The sequence below is a fragment of the Lepisosteus oculatus genome, chromosome 19 (assembly GCF_040954835.1).
Source record: "Lepisosteus oculatus isolate fLepOcu1 chromosome 19, fLepOcu1.hap2, whole genome shotgun sequence".
In the NCBI taxonomy this organism is placed as follows: Eukaryota; Metazoa; Chordata; class Actinopteri; order Semionotiformes; family Lepisosteidae; genus Lepisosteus; species Lepisosteus oculatus.
Genome location: NC_090714.1, coordinates 4,848,004 through 4,871,740, shown reverse-complemented (window position 1 = coordinate 4,871,740; position 23,737 = coordinate 4,848,004). Strand labels below are relative to the sequence as shown.

Genomic DNA, 23,737 nt, shown 5'->3' with positions numbered 1-23,737 from the left:
TTCTCAAAACAAAATAATGCTGAATATTACGATGTGCCTTAAAGTAGCTATTAGTGCGTTACAGGGTCACTATAGTCTCTATAGTTTCCTATTTGTCATTCATAATAGATAAGTAACTCCTAAACGAGATATATAAAACACAACGGGTTTTGTGTGACAATGGTAAAACAAAACAAACACATGTGCTTCCTTACATATCCTCGTAAATAAATAAAGACCTTTGTTTTTTTATAGGAAGCCCATGTGTACAGCCACAAATATCCGAGCGTTTGTTACTGATGGGAGAAATCACCTGCCCCAGCTACAGTGTACTGTGGGAGGTGTTAAGGCACTGTAGCTCATGTAAGGGCAAGTTCAAGCTTTCGTCTGCTATTCACACCCCTTCAGAATAAGCTTGAATCAAAAAAGTGCACATTTGCAGCAAATGTTTCTTTGTTTCTTGCAATCAAAGATCATCAATACCATTCACAACTGCTTAAAAAAGGAAAAACAATAAGAAACTGCCGATAGGAATGACACGATGCATCAATTAGGTTTCAACGTTTGTGTTTGTTCCTGCGGTTACAACTAGATTCACAAACGTTAAAACACCCAAGGTCAGACGATACATGCAGGCAAAGAAAAGCTGTCTTTAACACGTTGCTTTTTACCATTTAATGATGTCATGAACAAGGGGAAGCAAAGAACAATCCTCATCTTCTGCCTCCTGCTTCGGAATCACCGCCGCCATCTCTGCCATTTCTAATCTGGCGCACAAAATACGCGTCATCAATCTGGCGTGTTTCTTCTCTGTAGAAGGATACAGCCTTTCGAGTCTACGTCAGGTTTCATGCTTAGCATCGTGATGACGTCTGATTACCAGTTTCAGTGCACTCGCATGAACGATACAGCTATGCAAAGATATTTTAATTATTTTTCTTTAAAAATAAAATGAGAAATACCGTATGTTCGTAATAAGGAATTTTATACAATCGCGAAACAATTCTGTAATTTCTGAATTTATCTTCACAACAGTTTTTAATAAACCATACAGTATATAATTTAGCATTTTTTTAGGTTGAAATGTTATTGACTGTATACACAGTGAAGTCTGTTACATGTTACAGCAGCAGATGTAACAGATTGTGGACCGAGATATGCGATAACGTATGGATTGAATTATATAGGAACATATTTTGCTGAAAAAAATCGGACTGATTAATTTGTCTTCATTAGCTAGTTATTCTACATCAGGAGTCCCCAGTCCTGGACGTGAAGGGCTGGTGTCTCCGTGGGGTTTCAGTCCAGCTGGGGTGTTAACAGCCTCAGTCAGGGTTTTGTCCTAGTTTGACCAATGTAACAGCTTCTCCCAGTTCTTCAGATCCATGTGCTTTAAAGAGGCCAGAGAAACCTGAAACAATGTAAAGCATACAAGTCGCTGTTAAGGACAAAGCCATTCATCTTGGCATTAAAGCAATATCAACATTGTCCTTTCCAGATTTGTTTCCCTCAGATAGCGTGCCATGTGTAACACTTCAAAGGTTTTGTGACCTTTCCTGCGCTCATGGATGATGCCCTCATCACATTTCCAAGTGTTCACCTCTCTGTCTCTGTTGGCTCTCATGGCTGGGCTTCAGCAATCTTCATGCTGCTTACGCCCATGAGCTCTGTAGCCCTACCTTTCATCTTTCATTATATATGTTCTGCCTTGATGCCAGTGCAGCTCACAGCCGGCATCATCGGTGTGGTCCTTAACACCAAAGATTGTCATTTACATCAAATCCACTTGGACTGACGTCTTCTCACATGGGTTTTTTTACGTATCTTGGCTATTTCATGTTTCCCTCCACTTGCATCGCACATGTCCATACTTCTGTGTATTATTATTAATATTCTGTCTGTGTCTGAGCAAGCTTTCAGTCTGCCCTTCCAATATTATTTCAGTAGAAGAACTAACTTTAAAAGAGACAACTGTCTGCCCATTTTCCAGCCCATCGTCCTCTCTGAACTTTGTGGCACCCTTCTTTGGAGAACAATAAAATCTTTTTTTTAACCAATTAAAAAGTGCTTCCTGTCAAAATGTGATTTCTCTCCATTTACAAGATTAGAAAACAAGATGGAACAGCAGCTAAAGAGCTAGGCCAGTTGATATCAGATGTAGCATTTCCCCCTGATAGTAGTAATTGTTACAGGGACACAGTGATGCAGTATTTCTATTTATAAAAAAATAATAAATATGCACCATGTGTTACTCCAGTGTCCTGGTCAAGTTGCCCTTTGATAAAGAAATTATAATTATTATTATGTGCATCCCACAGTATCCAAGAAGCAGATTTTACTGTCCCCCATTTAAGCTTAGTATACAAAACGCTATGTGCTAGGGAGCTGAAAATCAAACCACTATTATTAGCGGTTTAGATTTTAGCTGATATTCAAAGAGAAGGGACACCAGCTGTTTGCTGCCTACCAATTAGCCAGCCCACTTACAACATTCTCTCATGAAGAGGCAGTCTTAGATAGCTTGCCATGCCATATGATACACAGCCCCTCATTTTACTTCCATGATCTTTATACTGATTACTTGATTCTGTTGCAGTGATGTCTACTTGCTCAGCAGATTGGGATGGGGAAATGTTTTATTTTATGGGGCCCTTTGCTTGGGAGCATACGAACATTACTTCTTTTGACTTAAAATATTATTGGAATAAATTAGAATCATGGCACGGAGTTGTAACCATAAAGATAACAGATTTAAATTATTAACCTTATCATAAAACTGGATAATGTTTCAGGGTGGGAGGGGTTTAATACTGGCAATTAGTCACTTGCTGGAGCTAAAGACTGAGAACAGTGTCAATAACAGTGACCTGGTGTGGACACTGTTACAAAGTGAGCCTGAAGAGCTCTTCAGATAAGAAAGGTATTTCTGTATTTATACTGCATCCAAACATGAGCTTTAGAATGAAAAAAGGAGAACATATTAAGCAATATAATTAATGGAAATTTTTAACTGGAGTTCGGGAGGGATAATAATGAACAATCCAATCTCACCCAGCTGTTTAAACTCACCATCAATACTGACTCTTGTCATACAATGGATATGTCTTTTGCACACACCTCCTTTTGCATTTTTCTGCCTCCAACCCATCTCCTCCTTTGCAGCTGCCCCTGAATGGGGTTCTTCCTTGTGAAAGGGCATTTGTGTAGCACTTCCTCCCCCAATAGATCCCAATGTGCCTTACAAACGGGGCGGGTGGGGGCCAGTCCCCACCTGGGTGATGTGCAGCAGCTCCACAGTTCACCAGATCAGGTACAAAAATTAACAGAGTGTAGCCAGGACACCCTGACTCCTGAACAAAGAGGAAGTGATCATTGGATGGATGAAGAAATCTTTTAGAATATTTAACAGAGTCTGGAATCATGAACCTAGGCAGTGCCGAACCATTCAAAATGACCAAGAGTATTGACACAGCATGCTTGCTTGCCCTTTGTAATGCTGAGACTTGTGCAAGTACATCCTTTCATTCAGAAATATATACCCTATCTGATGTGCAGTCACAGAGTGTTGTTTTGTTTGGCTACAGACCCCAGCCTATTACTGCTAACTGGCTTTTCCGAATGCACTTCAGACTCTCCCATGAGGTAGAATCAGCCAGCCATGGCATCCGTATTGAGCACTTCTTGATGACCGAGGCAGGTTCTTTGTTATTGTTTCTTTGGAGATATTTCTTTTTTCTCTGAAGAAGTCCTTACCACTTCCTCCGCTGTCATTTATTATCCAGGCTATGGCCCCTCAGTTTAAAATCAGATCATGGCTATACAGACTGGGATTTAACTCATTTACTTTGGATTCTTTTGACTGTTTCTAGAAGTCATGCTTCAGGGGAGTTAAGCGTTGCATCTGAAATATATGTTGGACCTTTTAATTTCTTTACTTATTCCTTCCTAGTCTACTTGTCTTGAAGACAGCCATTAAGCAACAACAGAGGAATGCCTGAGGAGTTGTATGCTACCTGGCATTAAAGCTGATCTGTTGGAGCTCTTACCTCCAACACCTTTATAACCTAGCTTTTGCACTCTCAGATTCTTATCAGCCTAGCTCAGGACTTCCAGGAAAATAATGTTCAAGTGGCGTTGCAAGACTATTGTGGAGATCAGCAAATATCTCAATACAATAGGAGAGGATAAGTTTGTCGATTTCAGAGAGTCTTGCGAAACACAAACAGAAATGTGTGGATGTGCAAGAGAAATATGAAAAATTACACCTATGAAACATATTTGGTACTGCAGGTAATTCACTTTATGCATTGATTTAACCCAGGATGAATACACAGTATTTTTATATTACCCTACATGAGACCGGACAGAAAGCATATTCTCATTTTTCTCAAGTTTTGCTTGAAAACAAAGAGATCACAGCTGTTATATAACCATCATGTTTCAAGAACAAATGAAATCACACTATCCCTAGTATCGCAGGATGATAAAAGTGTCACAGTGATGTGAATACAAAAATCCCTTATAATGAGCAGATCCACAGCAAATCCTTCCTGTGTTTTCTTTGTATATCCTGTATTATCACCTCTTGGCCTACTAATCGCCCATGACCTAAATTTCATTTATAGCTTGTACCAATTTTCTCTTTTATCTGATTAAGTAACCTTGTTATGCTTACTGTTCCTCACTGTACTCACACATTGGAGAAGAGATGCATGAACTACCCAATCACCACCTGATGTTAGACTCCTGAATTTTCCAGAAGGTTTGAGACTTCCGTTTGTGTTCATCCGTCCTCCCATATTTTCAGATGGAGGCTTGATGGTTGTATTGTGAAGAGAATCTTTTTTTTTTACTCATTAAAACAGCAGGCTTATTCGTAAAAGTGTTTTGAAAAAGAACGTTTCCCCCAGATGAAACAGCCAAAAGGAGGTTTCAGGAACTGTGCAGCTAAGCCTGTCACAAGCAGCCTCTGGGCTAAAAACTATTTCTGTTGGCAGAACAATGCTGGGGGATTTCTTCTTTTAGAAAATAAAGTAAAAAAACAACATCGTAAATTAATGCTCTATGAATACAGCCTGGAGTGAGTTTCCATTAGACTTAAGCCTGGCATTAAAGGTTTATTTTCCCAGTATTTCATTCAAACGTACCTAACCTCAAAGGTAAATGTAATACCCTGATTAAAAGTGGCTTCTTCTAGAATCAAGAAAGTGATACTCTAATATTTACCTTTTCTAAACATCACCTTTGTTGTACCTGTGGACATAAACTCCTTTTAGGCATTGCTGTCATTCCAGGAAGCCACCAAGTAAAACATTTGTGTGTCACATGAGGGCTATGAAGAAGTCCAATTTAAGAATCAAGTCACTGAAATAATAAATTCATGTATCTATGGAGAACATTCTGGAACCTGGAACATTCTCAGACTCAAAGGACTATCCTTTTGCTGCCCAACTAAAAGAACTGAATTTAAAATCCTCAAAGGTTTTGACAATGTCAGCCCCATAGACGTCTTCAGAATCAACAATGAAACACTAACGGTAAGGCATAAACGGAAACTAAGGTGAAGCACATTCTAAAATGGAGAATGGGAGTTTCACAACGTGCTGCAGGAATCTGGAAGCAGCTCCTCGGTCATGTTTTTAACACACATCAGATGCAGCTGAACAGCGTCATCTCATTTGCATTTTTGTTTGCAAACATTATCTGACCCAGCTGTGTTATGTTTGCTGAAAACACAAGAGCAAGTAGGTAGGCAAAGACATAACTCCCCCAGAAAACACATTTATTTGTTGGAAGCTTTTAGGTCTCCTCATTTAGTTAGAACGTTCGAAACATCACTCAGACGTTTTTCTCCTTTTTTGAAGAGGACCTTTTAGATACACACACACACAAGAAAAGGTGAATGTTAATTGATAAAAGTCAAAACCATAACCACAGAGCCAAATACAAATACCTTCAAATTCTCACAAGTCTTATCAGCTAGGTCACAGATATATAAAGAGACCTGGGTTTCCCCAAATATTAAGTAGTATGATTGGAATGAGAAATCAATTTAAATATATATTCAAAACGGCTTTAAATAATGATGCACTTGATTTTAAAACAGCTACCTCTAGTCATTTACAAAGCAAAATAGACCTAGTTACTGGAAAGCGTTTTGCTTTTCTATCCACATAAACACAGGGAACTGACCCCTCCTAATCTACAATCTACAATAATCTGTACATGAATATGTGCCAGGTAATATCTCAAAGGTCTTGACATTTACTGACTTATCATTCTCCTTACTGGATATAATGGGAGTTAAGCCAACTGCACATGGGAATCTGATACATCATTTTTCATCAGAAGAGGTGTCCTTCGTTCTGATTGCACATGGATGCGTTAACACCACACAGGAAGGAAAAAATGGCAGAGACATCTTCAGCTGGTTGGTAATCGTTGGTTATTGTAACGTAATTCACGTGTCGAATCAAACTCAATTGTTCAGGTTGTACTGTGTTTATATTGTAAACTGAAATGCATTCCATCTTCAAATATTGATGTTGCACTGTTATACAACATTTCCGGACACGATCTGCAACATGCAAAAGAGAATGCACCTGGCTGTTTTGTCATTCATCCCCTTCATGTGACAGTTCTGCACATTAAGACAGGGTGATAATATGCAGCACACAGCAGCATTCTAGAATGCTCTGTCTGGAAATGACTCATTTGGCTCACACCTCTATCCCAAGCTGGGTAGTTTACTGGAACAAACTGGATAAAGTACGTCCTGCAGCAGCAGCAACTCATAGCCTTCCAGCTAGAGTGTACAACTCTGGCCACTGCTCTGGACTGCTGCCTTCACAGGCCTTGGCTATGACCTCCCAGAAAACTGCGATTTACTTACTGAACTGCTGCTTCATGAGCCAGGAATATTGGCCTGTGTACCTGTCTTTAGAGGCCAATGCATGCAATCAAAAGATGCCACACAGTCCCATGAGGACACAAGAATGACAGTAAGATAAAAGGTAACTGCTTTCCCAGTGTCACATGGCTCACATTTATTTAATTCACAACTGCAACCAAATTGTCTGCACTTCAACCGAGATATGAGAGCTTGATCTCTCAGACAAAGGGCTTGTTCATCCCGTACTGGTCTAGCCGGCTATCGTGCTGCACGCTAAATGGGAATGTAGCACAAACTGTCCCAGCACAACATCATGCCATCACTCGCAACGTTGCCCTGAGTCACATGTTGTTAAGCTTTGAGTAACAATCTCCAGCTTTGATCTTGAGCTTGTAATGCTTGAAAAAGCATTATAACGACCCACCACGTCCAATTAACAGAGCAGGTAACGATATTAAGCAGAGGAAAGGAAAAAGGATGTGTATCTAAGATTTATTCTGTGATCAGCATCAGAATACACCATAATCAGAATACTGAACGCGTTTAATTGCCACTATAATGTTGTTGTTGTCATCCTGTAAAGCGCTTTGAGAAGCCACCTTTAAAGGCGCTATATAAAATAAAGATTATTATTACTATTATTATTATTATTATTATTATTATTATAAATTCCTCTCTTTTAGAGCCACAGCACTGGAGTCTTTTCGTTTTTTTGTTGTTTTATATTGTAAGACCTGGCAGTCATTGGAACGATCTTATTAAAATACCATTAACCTAAGAAAGGAATAATCAGCATGAACTATAGCAGACAGAAAATTCACCAACCTGCTTGAAAAAGAAGATATTATGAATTTTTTTTACAATTTTACTTTCTAATACGGCAGATAGAGCACCATCTATAATTTTACATCTATAAGGAGCCAATTTTGACAGGAGTCGAGCAGAGCAGAGGTTCCCTCACAAAGCCAAGCTTAAGTGAAAAATCTTGACAAGTGCCTTCACCATCAACCAAAGAACCCCTGGCCTTCAGAGCAGCAACACAATTGTTAGTTATTACATTTGCACATACTCTGGACATTATGTCCATAGTGTATCACAGTCTTTTTTATCATTCTGCCCTAATCATCTTCTGGGACATATTTAACAACATAACATCACTTTACCAGCCATATACAATTTCTTGCATTAGGAATTCGTCTTTTCGCATACCCCAGCTTGCTCTCCATGAGACACAGACAGGGAGAGAAGCTTGGGGTCAGAGCACAGGATCAGCCATTTATACAGCGCCCCTGGAGCAGCTGGGGTTAAGGGCCTTGCTCAGGGGCCCAACAGAGTAGGATTCCTCTGCCAGCTGCAGGATTTGAACCAGCAACAGGCGCAGATCCTTAGCCACAGAGCCATCGCTCCGACCAATATATTTATATTGGTTGCACTGTTTTTTTAATTGTCCTGTCTGTTTCCCATAAAAAATCTCTTTTAATCAGCATCACCTACATACACCCACAGTATATGCAACTCTGGCATCCTTCATCGGAAAGGAGTCTTGAAAAGATTGCATAGTGCTCTCCAGTTTATCTGCCTTAGACGGAAGTTATCAACTGAAGTTCAGGAGGGATAACATTGACAAGTCAATCTCGCCTGCTATTCCTAATATATATTATATATATAATATACTGTATATATAATCTCACACTTCCAATTGCATTTGTCTCATGCATCCCTCCTCTGCTCCATCTTCACCTAGCAGCTGCCCCTGTGTTCACTCCTCTCTGAATGGGGTCAAGGCCTCCCGGTCTTCTGGCCAGGAGGCTACCCATTAACCAGGTCGACTGAGCCAAATCTATCCAACCAAAATAAGTCAAACATTCACAAAGCATCTTGTCCTTGGATGTAGCTGTCTCTCGTGATCCGATTTTCATGCGCTTTCACGGTGCAGTTCATAGTGGGATTTTCTGTTCAACAGACTGTTATTAAAAGGAAACATTGCTCAATAAAAGCGCATGTGCAGAAAGACCCATTTAAACAAATACTTATTTATGAGCTCGCATTTGGTCTCTAATTTCAACTGCACTTACTACAGATGTCCTCTATGTTTTCTGATAAAGCAGCAGATGTTTTTCAAAAGCACAATTCTGGCTAAGGAGCAGTCAGAGGAGTATCATGCTACTGCCTTCTTAATAGAATGATTTTGGAATAAAAGGCTGGTGTATTCGAATATTTTCAGCTATGGTGAACTGTTGTAAATTGAGCTTTTTAGTGGCAAAGGTCTTTCCAGAAATGGATAACTACGTTTTGTTTTACAATCAAGTTGCTTTAGACGGGAAGTCATCTAATAATGAAAGTGCATGCCACTGAAGTCCAGCAAGCCCTGTGATGCTAACAGATCCTGCACTATAAAATTAATCACTTATTGCTATTTGTAGTTTTCCACAAAAAATCCTCTGGAAGTTCAGCTCTTGGGCCAGATGCGAAGCAATAAAACAACATCTACAGATGAGTAATGTTTAATGTCCTGGTGTATACTGCACTGAAATGTGCCTCTTAGTAACATAAACCTTTTAATACAAAAACATTTAAACACTGGCAATTAAAATGCTGTATCTCCCATGCAAATCAGTATTATTGTAATGGTTACTGAACAGAAAGCACCAAGCTTAACTTACTGTACATCTGCTTCCTGATAGCTATCTTTCTTGGGTTGTTGTCTGCAGTCCTGCGATGATTCCTTTTTACCATATTATCTATCCTAGAACATTTTGCAAATGTTACCAGCAATGTACTGATAAAACAAATTAGCACTGTACAGTGCTAAAGCCTTTTGGTGAAATAAAGTTGACACCTCAGTTTATATTCCCCCAAATCTCTAGGTCAATTTCTCTCTCTCCTTATTGACAGGAAGCTGTGGTCACTGGAATGTGCCGAAATCAGAGCAAATAGCCATCTAAGCAGGACCAATTTGCAAGAATTCATATAGTTCATATTCAGGCTGGGGATGCAGTACCTTATTAGTTTTATATCATATACCTTATATCTTATTTACGTTTGGAGCATTTGGGGGTGGAGTGGTGGCACTGTGGCTAAGGAGCTGTGCCTGTGGCTGGAAGGTTGCCAGTTCAAATCCCATGACTAGCAGAGGAATCCTACTCCCTTGGGCCCCTGAGCAAGGCCCTTAACCCCAGCTGCTCTCCGGGTGCTGTATGAATGGTTGATCCTGTGCTCTGACCCCAAGCTTCTCTCCTTGTCTGTGTATCTCATGGAGAGCAAGTGGGGGTATCTGAAGAGACAAATTCCTAATGCAAGAAATTGTATATGGCTAATGATCTTATCTTAAATACAGGTAAGCTGAACTTTGCTAAAGAGAGGCAGCAGGTTGGTAGATAGTACTGGTAGAGACATATTCTGTACCTTTCCTGGACATTAGATCTTTCTCACACACTTTACCCACTGTAAGTAAACTGATCCCTGAACAACAGAACTGATTCTCTCAGAATGGCTGTGATAAGCAATGATTTCAGAGCCAGTAAGAGGATTTAAACCTCCAGTACAGAAATACTGGTACTTGATGCATTTAAAATCCTGCAAAGCATAGACAATGCTGAGGCAAATATGTATCATTTTGAATTCACAACACGAGGACAGTAGACATTATATGCCTATTATAGGTCACTTTGGATTGAGGAAAGAAGAGTTTTGGGGCATCTGGACAATCTGCCACACCGAGATATTAAAAATGATTCCCTGGGATCCTTCAATAAAAGACTTGAGGATAAGCTGAGACATAAATGTGGCAAGCAGGCCAGCTAGCTTCTCTATTTTGGCCAATGTTCAAATGTTATGTTTCTAATCTCTTGATGATAAAGATCATCCATGCAATGAAAATAACCTTTTACGAGATTATGTAATGTTAAGCTGGTTAAGGAAACATATGGTGCTTTAACACAGTTCTACAATAAATGTGGCATCTGAGGAGACATAATGGGTAAAAATGCTAAAGACCCCAAAGTGTAGATGTTTCATGATGACATGATGACATGATGTGATTTCATGACAATTCACATGCAACACGCCATAGAACACACAGGAAATTGAGGAAATTAAAGAACAATCCGCAGCTTCAAGCACAATACAATATGTCACACTGATATGAAAATGTTTAGAATCCACAAGTGCAAATGATGGAGATGAATCAATTGGAATACAAACAAAAGTGGAGAGAAAATAAATCCTAAGCATGCACACTGTGCAGACATACTGTATACACACTGATAAATGGGTCTGTGTGGAGCTGTGGTAGCTCAGATGACAAGGGTGTCTGGCTGCTGACGGGAAGGTCCTGGGTTCAATCCCAGGTAGGGGGCAAGTAATGTAGCTTTAATTCCTTCTAGATGGCTCCTAGGTCCACTCAGCCTGCTTTCCAAATGAGTTCCAGGGGTTAATCCTTCTGGAGGTAACAGGCTGGTTGGAGCATGATATTAACCACATTACCCACACCTCCAGTGTTGGATGGGTAAGAAAAATGGTGGCTCATCCCCCCCCCCCCCCCCCCAGGGGCCGTTATGGCCTGAAAAGGGGCACCTAACCTCAAGGTGTCTTTGTATCCCTCTGTACTGTAAATGCAGATTTTACTGGACTGTTGTCTCTCCAAAGAAAAACACTTGGTTAAAAGGAAGGTTATTAAATCACAGGCCAAATCTTTGATTTTTAAAGTGCTGCTTTTACCACTTTTGCCAGGCTTCTTGGCTGCCAAAGCTGCTGAGCCCAGCTGCTAGTGGACTTGCCTGCTGCAGTCTGAATAAACAACAGTGTACGTCAAGCTTATTCAAGTAAGGCAAGCTGCCCCTCGCTTCTAGTTAAATATCTCCAAGAACAGTGACTGCCGGGAACATGCCTGTTAATTTGTCAATCAAACAGGAAGCTTTTGTTGAACAGTTCTAAACAGAAAAGCTTAAAATTAATCACAAACTATACATTCTAAATTCCTTAAGACATCTCAAATGCCCACATTTTACTGCTACTTAATATTTTTGAACTCCTAGTTATGTAACTGAGCCTGACTAGAGATATCTGGAGAATTCCCCCTAGAGCTGCTCTAAAAAAAACAAACAAACAGGCTAATATTGAATCTTATTTCACTATACCCTTCATCTTTTTCTCACACAGCTATTGGTTCACCTTTCAAATAATTCAAAAGTAATTTGTTTCCAAAATAATGTTGCACAGAGGACAAAATAGCGAAAGAAAGATACAAATAAATTCCAGAAACATATTCAATAAAACGTGAATAACTTAGCAGGCTGTGGCACAGTTCATGAGTGCAAGTGTCAGACAGCTCGGATTATACTGTATCACAACTGAAGACACTCTCTGAAACAAGGTGGATAATTTCAATTGCTCTGCCAATAGCTCCAGCTATTGGCACTGGCAAACTGAAATGGCCTGCACTCAGACATATCAAATCACACAGTCCACAGCTTTCTTGCTCAGTAGTTTTCCAGACAAATTACCTCTAACACAAAGACATACCTGTTAGTGAGACAACATGAAGTCAATGCTGACATACAGTACAGGTTGCATCAAGGCGTTTTTTCTAATGAACACCTATCATCTTCAAAGAAAAAGTCAGGTATGAAAGACATTCATGCACAAATGTATAGATAATCATTCGTATTCACTTAACAATTATATTTCTGTTTGCTAATATGGCAATGCAAATCTGAAAAGTCCTTTCAGGACACGCCTGCAGAGGTCTGACGTCAAAAACGAAAAACAAAATTCTCTTTCTGTAGTCGAGCTCAGAGCCACGAGAACTGAGATTCAGACAGTTTGAAGGAAGAGTTATAACAAACACCATACATGTTAGTGCCAGTGCAAACAACTGAAGTACAGCAGCCAATCCTCAGATAGAACCAACAGAATGTCCAGAAATATTCTGTGTTTAAGTAAAACCGCAGACCTGTTTGCAATCAAATAGAATAAAAGAAGAGACATGCGGTGGGTTGAAGAATAGGAGATTTCAAGCTGGAATAAAAATGAACTGGAGGGGAGTTCAGGAGCAGAAAGACAACAGTCTGATTACCGAAAACCAGTGCTACAGCAAGGAGCTTTGAACACTGACATAGTAAAGCTATTGGGCTACATCTTACTGTGCGGGTTTTGATCGCATTAACTCGTGACTGGGGTGATGGTTTGGAGATTGAACCCTAAGGGCAGCCTGCTCTTTGAGTACATAGCCAGAACTCTCTCATGGCAGCTACAGTAAGCGATTAGGCAGCGATTGTGGAATTAAAGGTTCTTTGATGATTTGTACAAGCATGTCCTGTTTGATGCAACTGAGCATCTCCAGAGCCTACAGTATTCTTTTACCTCAGTGAACACTGTGAGCCCATTGTGTGTTCATGTGTGTGCACGGTAGTTTAAGAATCACAACAAAGATGTTTAACGTCCTCTTATTTATTACTCAAAATTCTAGTGCAGTCGAGGAACAACCACAGGAATATTGGACAGTAAACGCAATTGCAAAGAAATGCATCTTTTTAAAATGTCTGTATTTCACATCCAGTAAATTAAAGCACGGCTTGGTATTGGAGGTTTTTTTTTTTGTCCTTTTAGAAGACGTGCTGCGATCCACTGTTTCCTACATGGGTGACTCACGCTACTTACTGGCTGACAACATAATTAAATCTACCCAGTAAGTCCAGATTGATGACGGACACTGTTTGTGCCTCCCCCCTCATTCACCAGTACGATACACTTGTTTACAGAGACGGTGATCGGGTGAAAAAAAGCAAAGCCTTCAGCCTTTGTTCCAGGGATACGTGCATCTGTGCGTTCTGCGGATTCCTGCATTGCTGTGAGCTTGAAGAGCTGGTCTTACAATGTTGCACAAGTCACGTCTTCAGCTCTCCCAATTAGCCTGCGTTGCCGAGTTACAGGGCCGTGCATGCAAAGCTCAGCTGAACCAATTCATGACAACAATGGCACCAGTTTCAGTCAGTTTACAATAATTATATCAAGGCCCCATGTTACGGTATAGCTTGGACAGTTTGACAACAATTTCACCCCTCTGGCAGGACATGACAATTGTGGGAAAGGCTGTAAATTGGATTGCAAGCTTTATATATTTGTAATGGCTGCATATTTATACCCTTTTAGCAGAGTGTGAAAGTAATCTTGGAATCCGTGAGTATCAGCACATATTTCTCAGTTTGTGACGTATAACTCAATGTTTGATAAAAAAAGAACTCCATTTGCCCATTGGGCTCACTCATCTTAGTGCACCTCTTTCCCTTTGGGGAAATATGTACTTAGCATTGTCCTCCAAACAGCGAAAGCTGCATCTTTCAGCAACCCTCCCGTTAAGAAGGCCTTGTTGTTTGTCCGAAGCCTCAGAATCAACTGTTCAATGGACTTTGTTTCCATGATGTGCATCCTACTCTGCCACAACAGGTTAGAACAGGAGAAAGCAGAAAAACAGAATCCCTTTTGGGTTGAGCAAAGAGGCTTGTGAAGTGAATCAATTCATGTGTAATTGATTCATGGGATGACCCCATGTCCACAGATTTTCATTGCATGTGATCTCTCTTTTATCTATAGCACAGTTGGACTGACATAAAGCTAGCGTGCTTAACAAGACCATTTCACCATCCTTAGCATTCAATCATGACGTATTTAATTAAACATTTCTAACAAACATTGGATGAGATCAGAGTTCAGAAGTCCTGCTCAAAGATATGGACAAAATCAATACATGTTGCAATTGTTGAATGATAAACCAAGCTCACAGGCCCTAGAGATTTACATCCCTTTTTTTGATACAATTTAGCAGAATTTCTGTTTGTTTGCTTTTCAACCTAAAATTGACATAAGGAATAAAATGGACCTATAAGCAATAAATGGAAGTTAAGGGGGAGGTCAAACCCTAAACTCAGCCACTTAGGTCTCCCCATGTGTAAATAGCACTCTTGCTTGAACACATTTAACTCTGGCATCCCTCCTTCCACCTCATGTTTGCTCATGCAGGAGGTCCCAGATTTCCCTGACTCAACCCCCATTTCAGCAGTTCCGTGAAATCCTAACGAATGCAATAGAGAGACGAAATATGGCTAACGTATTTGATGTGACTTGCCTATCTCAGGGAATGGCAGCCTAGCCGTGAGCCTTCCTCACTATTAGGAGGAATGAGCCAGGGAGCTGCTGCAAGGGTGTAGATTGGGAGGCAGGAGGGGGTGCAAGAGAAATACATGAAGAGAAGACCTGGGTGAAAGACATATATACAGTACATAGATGGGCAGAAGTGTGCAAAAGGTCTTCCAAAGGTCTGTTATAAACTCCATTGATAAATGGGATGGGATTCCAACAGCCTAGTTCTTGCTGTTGGGTTGAGATTGTTCTCAGCCAGGCGAGTTACCCCAGCAAAGCTCAATATTCAAAAAACACATTTCTTCTCCACTTTAATTAGGGTCTGACTGCACTTTAAAAAAAAAAACGATCAGAAGACTGAATACATCAAAATACTGACCTTCTGAATTTGCTGTGGTTGTATCATGCGTCTTGCCAACAGCAGTGGGAACTGCCCTTATTTCACTTATGCTCAGTGAGTTCAGCAGTCCCTAGACATGAGAAATAGTTTCTAGGAGTGGCAGAGGACATTGACATAACACAATTGCCCTGGGGCAATTACATTACATGAAATGCTTAAGTACATTATTGAATCTTTTACTTACAGCTGCTTCTAGCCACATATTGTATTTGTGGATCTTGCACACATTTCTACATACAATAAACCTAACCCTAACTATACTCCAGCCCCTAACAGCAACCCAACCCTCCCCCTAGGACCGACAAGGACCATAGTTTAAATTCTCACATTTCTAAACAGCTGCTAATTGATTTTCATCAATTGGAGCCCATCCATAATAAACATTCATGGTGATATGTAGACTGATTAATTAAATTCCACCTGGTATAAACATTTTGAAACTTACAGTAGCATCTGGCAGAGGGAGTATGCAAATCTCTCACTCTGTACTCCTTTGTAGGAGCTGGAACAATAAAAAATTAACATATTGTGGTGCAATAGTGCAACCATACAGTAGGTCCACAAAGCTTACTTCAGCTGAAATAAAATGCAGACAACACAGGGGCACTCCAGTACCAGGATAAAGAAACTCTAGACGATGATGGGAATCAATAAAAAGGCAGAAAGATAACATCACTTTATTAGCCCTATACAATTTCTTGCATTAAGAATAGTGTTTTTGCATACCCCAGCTTGCTCTCCATGAGACACAGACAGGGAGAGAAGCTTGAAGTCAGAGTGCAGGGTCAGCCATTGTACAGTGCCCCTGGAGCAGTTGGGGTTAAGGGCCTTGCTCAGGGGCCCAACAGAGTAGGATTGCTCTGCTAGCTGTGGGATTTGAACCTGCAACCTTCCAACCACAGATCCTTAGCTACAGAGCCACTGCTCCACCCAATTAAGGATCTTAAGGTTAAAAGTGAAACTCAAATTTTAATCAAGTGATGTATTAAAACTGAACCATGATATAGTAAGAGCCCTTGTATTATATACAATTGTGGTCACCCCTTTACAAGAAACTCTATTCCCGTGGTAGAGCAGATACACTCCTTTTGCTTAAAGAAATGTCCCACTCTAACAGTCTAAAAGAATCCAAATCTTTTTTCACCTTCTGCAGAGAAAACTACTAAGGAATCTGATTCAGAAAGTCAAAACCCACAAAGGCTGTAGCAAAACACAATCCTAAAGTCTTTTTAAGAAAAATTGAAAAACTAACCAGTGGGCACAAGTAAAAACATAAGGGAGGAACAAATAAGACTGATAATAGGAAAGGGCTAGGAGAGTTTGGAACAGGCTACCAGTTGCCACGTTATCAAAGCTGACACTGACATCTTTCAAGAAATAGCTGGATCCTCAGATCAAATACAGCAGCTTATAGCAGCTGCCACACCAACTAGCTGGGCTAAACATGTAAGTAATATTTCTTATGTTCTCAGGACACAAAACTTATCACCCCACAGCATCTTTTGTCAGTGAAAGAAAAGAAGATGGAATCTCCAGATATACTCTACAGCAAGAATCAACTGACAGCAATGAAGGATAATGACAGCAATTCCATAGGTAATCATCAAAGGGAATATACAGCTCACCGAGAGTTCCAAACTTTCAATTTTGACTTTTGGCAGTACAATTTCTATTTTTTTCTTAGAAAGCCTATACTCGGAACACAAGGGAATTTCTAATGGATTTCAAGTAAGGATGATTTTTGAAACGTTCATCCTGTTAGTACAGGATGACTAATCTGTATGCCGAGACATGATACGTCCATCTTACTTTATTCTTCAGTTTCCAGTTTACATTTGAGTGTAGCACTTTGTAGTATTTCTTGGAACATTTAATTTCTGTTTCCTACTCATAAAGATAGAAATGAAAAGTTCTCCAGCTGGTGAAACTTTAGCCTTAATCAAAGTCTTGTCTAAAAGTACATTATCTGATACAAGTGTCTCTTGCTTTAATAATAAAAGCTGATTTCGATGGATTTGTTCATTATTCCATAAGAATGAGCTGCTTAGCTGTTCAATCATCTTAGTACTAATTTCACTCATGTTGCCTATTCACCCTTGGATCTTGTTGGTATGTCTAATCTGTCTGCCCCTTCCCACCAACATCTGCTGCTGGTCCTGTGAAATGTTCTCCCAATCTCTCTATTCAGGCGCTGTGCCCAGACATCTTATTGTGTCCATTACCGACACGAATCTGTCGTGATGAGCCCAGCTTGTGGGAGAAAAGGAAATGCTCGGGCAGGGGGACGAACTGCACCCTTGGGAGAGCCCTTGGTTAAGTTTAGACAACCATGTGACTACTATAAGAGTAGCAGAGCCTAAAATGGCTTTTTTCGTTCACAAAGGGAGCTTTAACATGTAACAGAACCAAGATCACAGTTTTCAAATATACACAATTTTTTCTTTTGTAAATATATTTTTTCTTGCCGTCCCATCAGATGCCTTACTGTGATTTCTTCAGGTTCCGATGTTTCTTTTTTTGACAGGTTAAGTGGTATCTCTAAATTGTCACTGTGTGTTTTTATGTGTGTTACTGGGTGCCCTGAGATGGTTAGCATCCCAAATTGGAACAATGCCACCTTATGCCCTATGCTTCCGGGAGAGGCTCTGAGTCGCCCTACCCGGGAGGAAGCAGTTTTCCGAGAACGGATAAGTGGTTCAAAAGCTGGGTGTTGTAAATAGTGTGAATGGGGGGAAAAGGTACTTTTTTTCTTAACACATAAGTGATAACACCTGGGCTGTCTGCCCAGTCAGTCCTTTCAGCCAGAACCAAGATTTTGTTGTGTTAACAGAACAGAGGTTCTTTCGGTAACGTCCAAATGACCAGCTCCCTTGTTTCGGTTTTGAAAAGCCTCGGAGCCGAGTGTCTAGTTAATCGTTGACGTGAGGACAGATGGGCGATGAGTCGCAGGGGGCTGGCAGCTGTGGTTCGAGGCCTACCCGTGCCAATAATAGCTCCTGGGCAAAGACACCGTGTGAAAGAAAAGAGAAAAAAAAGAGCACAAAAAGCAGGAAAAAAAAAGGGAAAAAGAACAAAAGGTTCCACAAATTTGGAATACAGAGACGCATTTACAAAATGGAATGTGGTTATACTTTCTGACAGTTTTGCCACCCACTAAAGCAGTACTGCAGAACACTTTGACCACCTGTATCCCTGTTCCCTGTCTGCTAAACCCCACAACTTGACAGGAGGGCATTTTCCTAAACATGTACTGTACATTTACATTTCTCTCTTTTCTAGTTTTAAGAAAAAGGAGTTAATAAAATGGTATGGTGTTATTTTTCCTTTTGTAGCATTTATTAGTGTCGGATTTATACCACTATGTCAAGTAGAGCATAAATAAGGATGCCATTTAGATACATAAGTCTATAGCTCCGCAAACCTTGATATGTGATTGTGTTCTATGTAACTCTAGTAATCTTTGATATATATATATATTTCAACGGAAAATAAATGCCATAAGTGTTGTTTTGTTCTCTCTTTTTGAATGTGCACTTTATAATTCTGTGATATTGTCTTTAAAAATCTATTGCTGTTGTCTTGTATCTTGTTGGTTGTGTCCTGCTCACGGACTACAGATATAAATAAGCTTTTCAGCAAATTCTGTTGTGGCTTAAAACTGCGCGTTAAACTAAACCATAAAACAAATTTAAAGACATTCTAAGGTATTTATTTTTACATCTTCTATTTGTGCATGATTAAATCACAAACACAGACTCATGAAACCCCCCCAGAATGCTCATTGTTCTGAATCTGGTTCTTAATGCCTCTTGCTACTGTAGAAGCACATCTCTTTATAAGCATGCTGGTATTTACACGCCTGACAAAGCTTCAGCTGCTTGCACTACGTTTGGCGTTGAGCAATGTACTTGACAACAGGCTGGTATGTCCATCTCTACAAGACAAAACATGTCTTAGTATGACAAGTCCAATGTCCATGACGCATTGGACGATGTCCATGAGGCAAAATAGAACGTGAGGAAAGAAAACTCACATTTACTGCAAACAAAAAGCTACTGTGGGACACATCCTCCTGGCTGGCAGGAACATGACAGCAGTGACAGGGAGAGAGGTCTCCCTTTGCCCGATCAAAGGAAGCTCTGGCTACACAGCTGAGGCGGTGGCTGTGGCTGCTAAAATCTGCTAAATGAAAACAACTCTGAGAACTGCAAAGGTTCATACACATCAGTGCAGTGCTATGTTTTTTAAACACTTCTCAATGCATTTATGTTATACATATACACTTATGTTGCACAAATAGATAGATTTAATGTGGATTAGCTGTGTTTGCCTTTCATCCGCTGTTGGTAGATTTGTTGCATTTTTAGGGAAAAACACACTTTTTATTAGTGGCCATGGAAACATGTTTGAGATTGACTTGTGCTCCTTTGACTGAGCCCCAAAGCCTAAGAAATGCCACCTTTGCCAATGGTTTTTGCCATGTGAGTAAGTATGACACATATGACTTCCAACAGAGAACAGTAAATTACTGCTGAAACAGACACAGGTCCATTAGAAATATGTCTGAATAAAAAACAAACTCAGTTTTGTGGGGAAACTTTAAGCAAACAGTTTCAAAATGAAGTACCTAATGTACACAGAGCACAAAAATGGGACCTTGCAGTCTCTCACACACATTTTAGGCATTACCCAATGCCTGGCTGGCCTTCAGGGAGCAGACATTAACCTTCGCAAAGTCCAAGGCCATGAAAAGACCGTACTGGGAGCTCATCTGTGCACTGCATGATCACGTAACATGGGCAGCTGGTGGCGTCAGGGGAGACCGAGACACAGTTGAATGTACAACACATCTCCCTCTAGCTGTTTTGATAGAGAACATCTGGAGGAGGAAATGTTTTTTTTTTTCCCCTCCTACATTTCAATCTTCTGCCGAGATCCGAACAGAGGGAGGCTTAAGACGACAGCGGGCTTATTATCTCGGACGTCACTCTTACAAAGACAGGGCAGTGGCTCACCACAGGCAGAACTAGTGAAGACGCAGAACAGGAAGACAATCTTTGAATGTGCAAAGCAGAGTGAGCAAAGCAGTCCCTTAACTCAGGGCTACCCAGAGCCAGGGTCCAAAAAAATGAAAAAGCACTTCCCCAGTGGATCTGAACTGACGGTGATAACAGTGGGTTCTGTTGACCCGCAGTTTCAATTTGCACTTTTCTCCCAGCAAATAATTGCCATTGTCATTGTTTTCATAATGGTAATTATCTTTTCAAATTTGACTTGATATTTAAATGAGAGGGTCCTTAGAGTGTCAGCAAAAGACACGGGCTGAAATGAACCCAGATCATGCAATTAGCATGATTAGAAAGCTGACATTTGCCCAGTTTGTGTTTTTATTAATTCATCCAAACATAATGGATCTTCGTAACACACGATTCAGAATGCGTTAACCTTTCGCGTTAATGGGTTAAACTGTGGTCCATTTCTTACCATCTTACCATCCTCAAAAAATTTACCCTTTTCTGCTAGCATTCACATCTTTTCTTCAATAATATTTTACTGACTTTGCTTCTTTAAATGTCCACCCCCACGTGCCAACGAGACACATGTTCAGAATCTCTGCTGTATTTCTTCACCATATGGGAGAGTTGAAGTACATTTCAGAATACTCAAAGAGAAGATATTTTTACAAAGTCTAAATCCCTAGTTAAAAGGATGCTCAGAAAATAACAGCTTTACAGATGACCTCATTTTTTTGACAAAGTAAACAGTAACTTAACTTACAGGTAAAATGAAGTAACTTATATGTTAACTATTAACATAGTAGCACATCGTTTGCATTTAGACATATCTGGCCCAGTGTAGGTGGTAAGCCAGTTATTAATTCACTTTAAAAAAATAAACAATTAATTTTTAGGAATGAATATGTTCTTAGCTCTACATACTGTATAGGCAGGCATCGTAGTGAATAAACAATATAAATACGTTTATATTAGCCTTCTGTGGATGTGGACTAAGGTCTGTCTAACAAGGAGGTGTAGTGAGTCACTTATGCTTAACTCAGGCTCTCGACAAAAACATGCTGAGTAGTCATGAACAATGCGTACAGACCAGCAGGACCCACAATCTGGTGATAAAAGATCCCTACTTAGAAGATATCAAGACGTTTATAAATGTGACATTTCCGAGACAGCAGCCGAGCTTCACAAGCAGCTGTGTCCAGCTGGAAGCATGGAAGATTTCAGGTTATAAATGTCGCTGAAGTCAAGTCAGATCAATATTCACCCCCCTTCCATTTGGAGTGATCAGCGTACTGTATTTGACCACAAGGGGCTGAGTTTCAACCCTATTCTATCGAATTAAAATGTGGTAGAGCATCATCCTTAAAATTTCCTTTTTAATAGCAGCTTTAAAAACAATTCCAAAGCACAGAGAAACACTATGAAAATACTGAAGATCACTAAATGCACAGATGTAAAAGATCTAAATCATGCAGGGATGTACAATGGTGAGTTTGTATACAGATGTTGTACCTGCATTTTATACCCTGAGCTGTGCAATTGCCTTTCAATTCATGCCATAGCTACTCTGCTCTTATGTGCTACTCAAGGGATCCAAGTTGAACTTGTGAGGAACAAATATCCAATAACAGAAATATTAGTGATCATGAATTGCTCAAGATGCTCTGGGTTTATTTCAGCCCATGTCTTTTACTGACTTTCTAAGGACCCTCTTATTTAAATAAAAAGTCCAACTTGAATAGATAATTACCAAGATTCTAAAAAAATAATGTGCACAGTAAAGAATGAACAGTCATTGTGGGGGGGTTTCCTTTCAAAATTATTCACAGTCAAGTGGGGTTTTGGGGTTCAAGCTGGTGCATGAAAGACAGATGTGAAAAGAGGCTTGAACTTATCACTAGAGGATGCAGAGTTTATGATGAGAAACCTTCTAGTAGGCTGCTTTTTATTGAAAGATGAGCAGTGCATGCAAAAAACACACCATGTGAATATACTGTACCGTCCCACACAGTTTCAGTTGGTCAGTGTGTGTGTTTTCATTTTAGTGCGCAACATACACTAGCTGCGATCTGATCAGGGGCATGGGGATCTGCATTTTTATATTGCTATTCTGAAGCCGTGTAGTCGAAAAATAAGTTAGTGATTTTCCTTAATTACTAGTATGGGGACCTGCAAAGCAATGCTTTGTGCAGAGATATAATCAGCCTTTTTTTAGAATCTCATTTATAACAGTTAGAAGCTGAAAATAGCTCTGCCTAGACTAAAGGGCACCTGTGGAAGGCATCTCACTGTGCACGCACAGGGTTGTCAAGGGAGTTTCATCACACTTTCCATTTATAGTTTTGATTAACATTTTACAACCATCATAATGAAATTTGTTGTTTTTTTGGTCTCTCTTTAAATGTATTTCGTGAACAGCACTCCAGAGCCAGTTCAAATAATTTCAGTGGAAAGATTGTTCTCGTCTGTTCTTCCAAATCCAGATTTAACCTCCCCCACCCATTACTTTGAATAACATAGTGAAACTGAAGATTTGGAGGAGTGATGACTGCTGGCCTCCTGCACTATGCCTTATTTGCAGCTAGGTGTTTCAAAACAGTTACATCTGGCTACATCATTTTGACGTCCGGGACAATCTTTCTGCCTTCTTGAGCCCCATCCTCACAGGATTGTCCTGATTTTCAAGGCAAAGCTAACACTAAAGCCAGCCAACACCAATGGTAGACCAGCAATGGAGCTTCGAATGTATTCCATCCATCCATTCATCCATCTTCTAACCACTTTTTCCAATTCAGGGTCGTGGAGGAAGCCAAAGCCTATCCCGACAAGCAACGGATGCAAGGCAGGGCAGGACACACCCTGGACAGGACACCAGGTCATCCCGGGAAAGACAGACACAGACAGAGACACTCACACCAGGCCAGTTTGCCCAGATGCCAATTAACCTGCCAGTATGTCTTTAGGCTGCGAGAGGAAATCCATGCAAACACGGGGAGAACATACAAGCTCTACCCCTTATCCAGAATTGGACCCTAATGTACTGTTCAAAATCTAGAATAAAGCAATAATTCATTATTTAGCAGGCAATTGGTGAGAACTGAATGATACATAGAGTAGCATAGAGAGTCACTGGAACAGCCAGCACATGAACTGGGAACCTTTCTAGCAGCAGGTTGTTTTTATTACCCACTGCATCACTTAGCCATTTCTCTACAGGGAAATGTTTCCCCACGGTTAAAGAACTGCACTTTTGCAAGAATTGACTCTTGCTCCAGTGTTACCGTCTCTCTTCCAGCAGAACCACTACACACG

The 23,737-nt window shown here is 40.2% G+C and overlaps 1 protein-coding gene across 3 annotated transcripts in view; it reads right to left on the bottom strand.

Moving 5' to 3' along the window:
- The window catches only part of LOC102691152 (5'(3')-deoxyribonucleotidase, mitochondrial), a 110,018-nt gene that overhangs the window by 61,515 nt on the left and 24,766 nt on the right, over positions 1 to 23,737 (bottom strand). For all 3 annotated transcript variants that reach the window (XM_069181003.1, XM_069181005.1, XM_069181004.1), the window contains exon 6: positions 651 to 1,390. In XM_069181003.1, coding sequence (XP_069037104.1) covers positions 1,372 to 1,390 — 19 coding nt within the window. In that variant the 3' untranslated portion in view covers positions 651 to 1,371. The remainder of the gene's footprint in view (positions 1 to 650; positions 1,391 to 23,737) is intronic.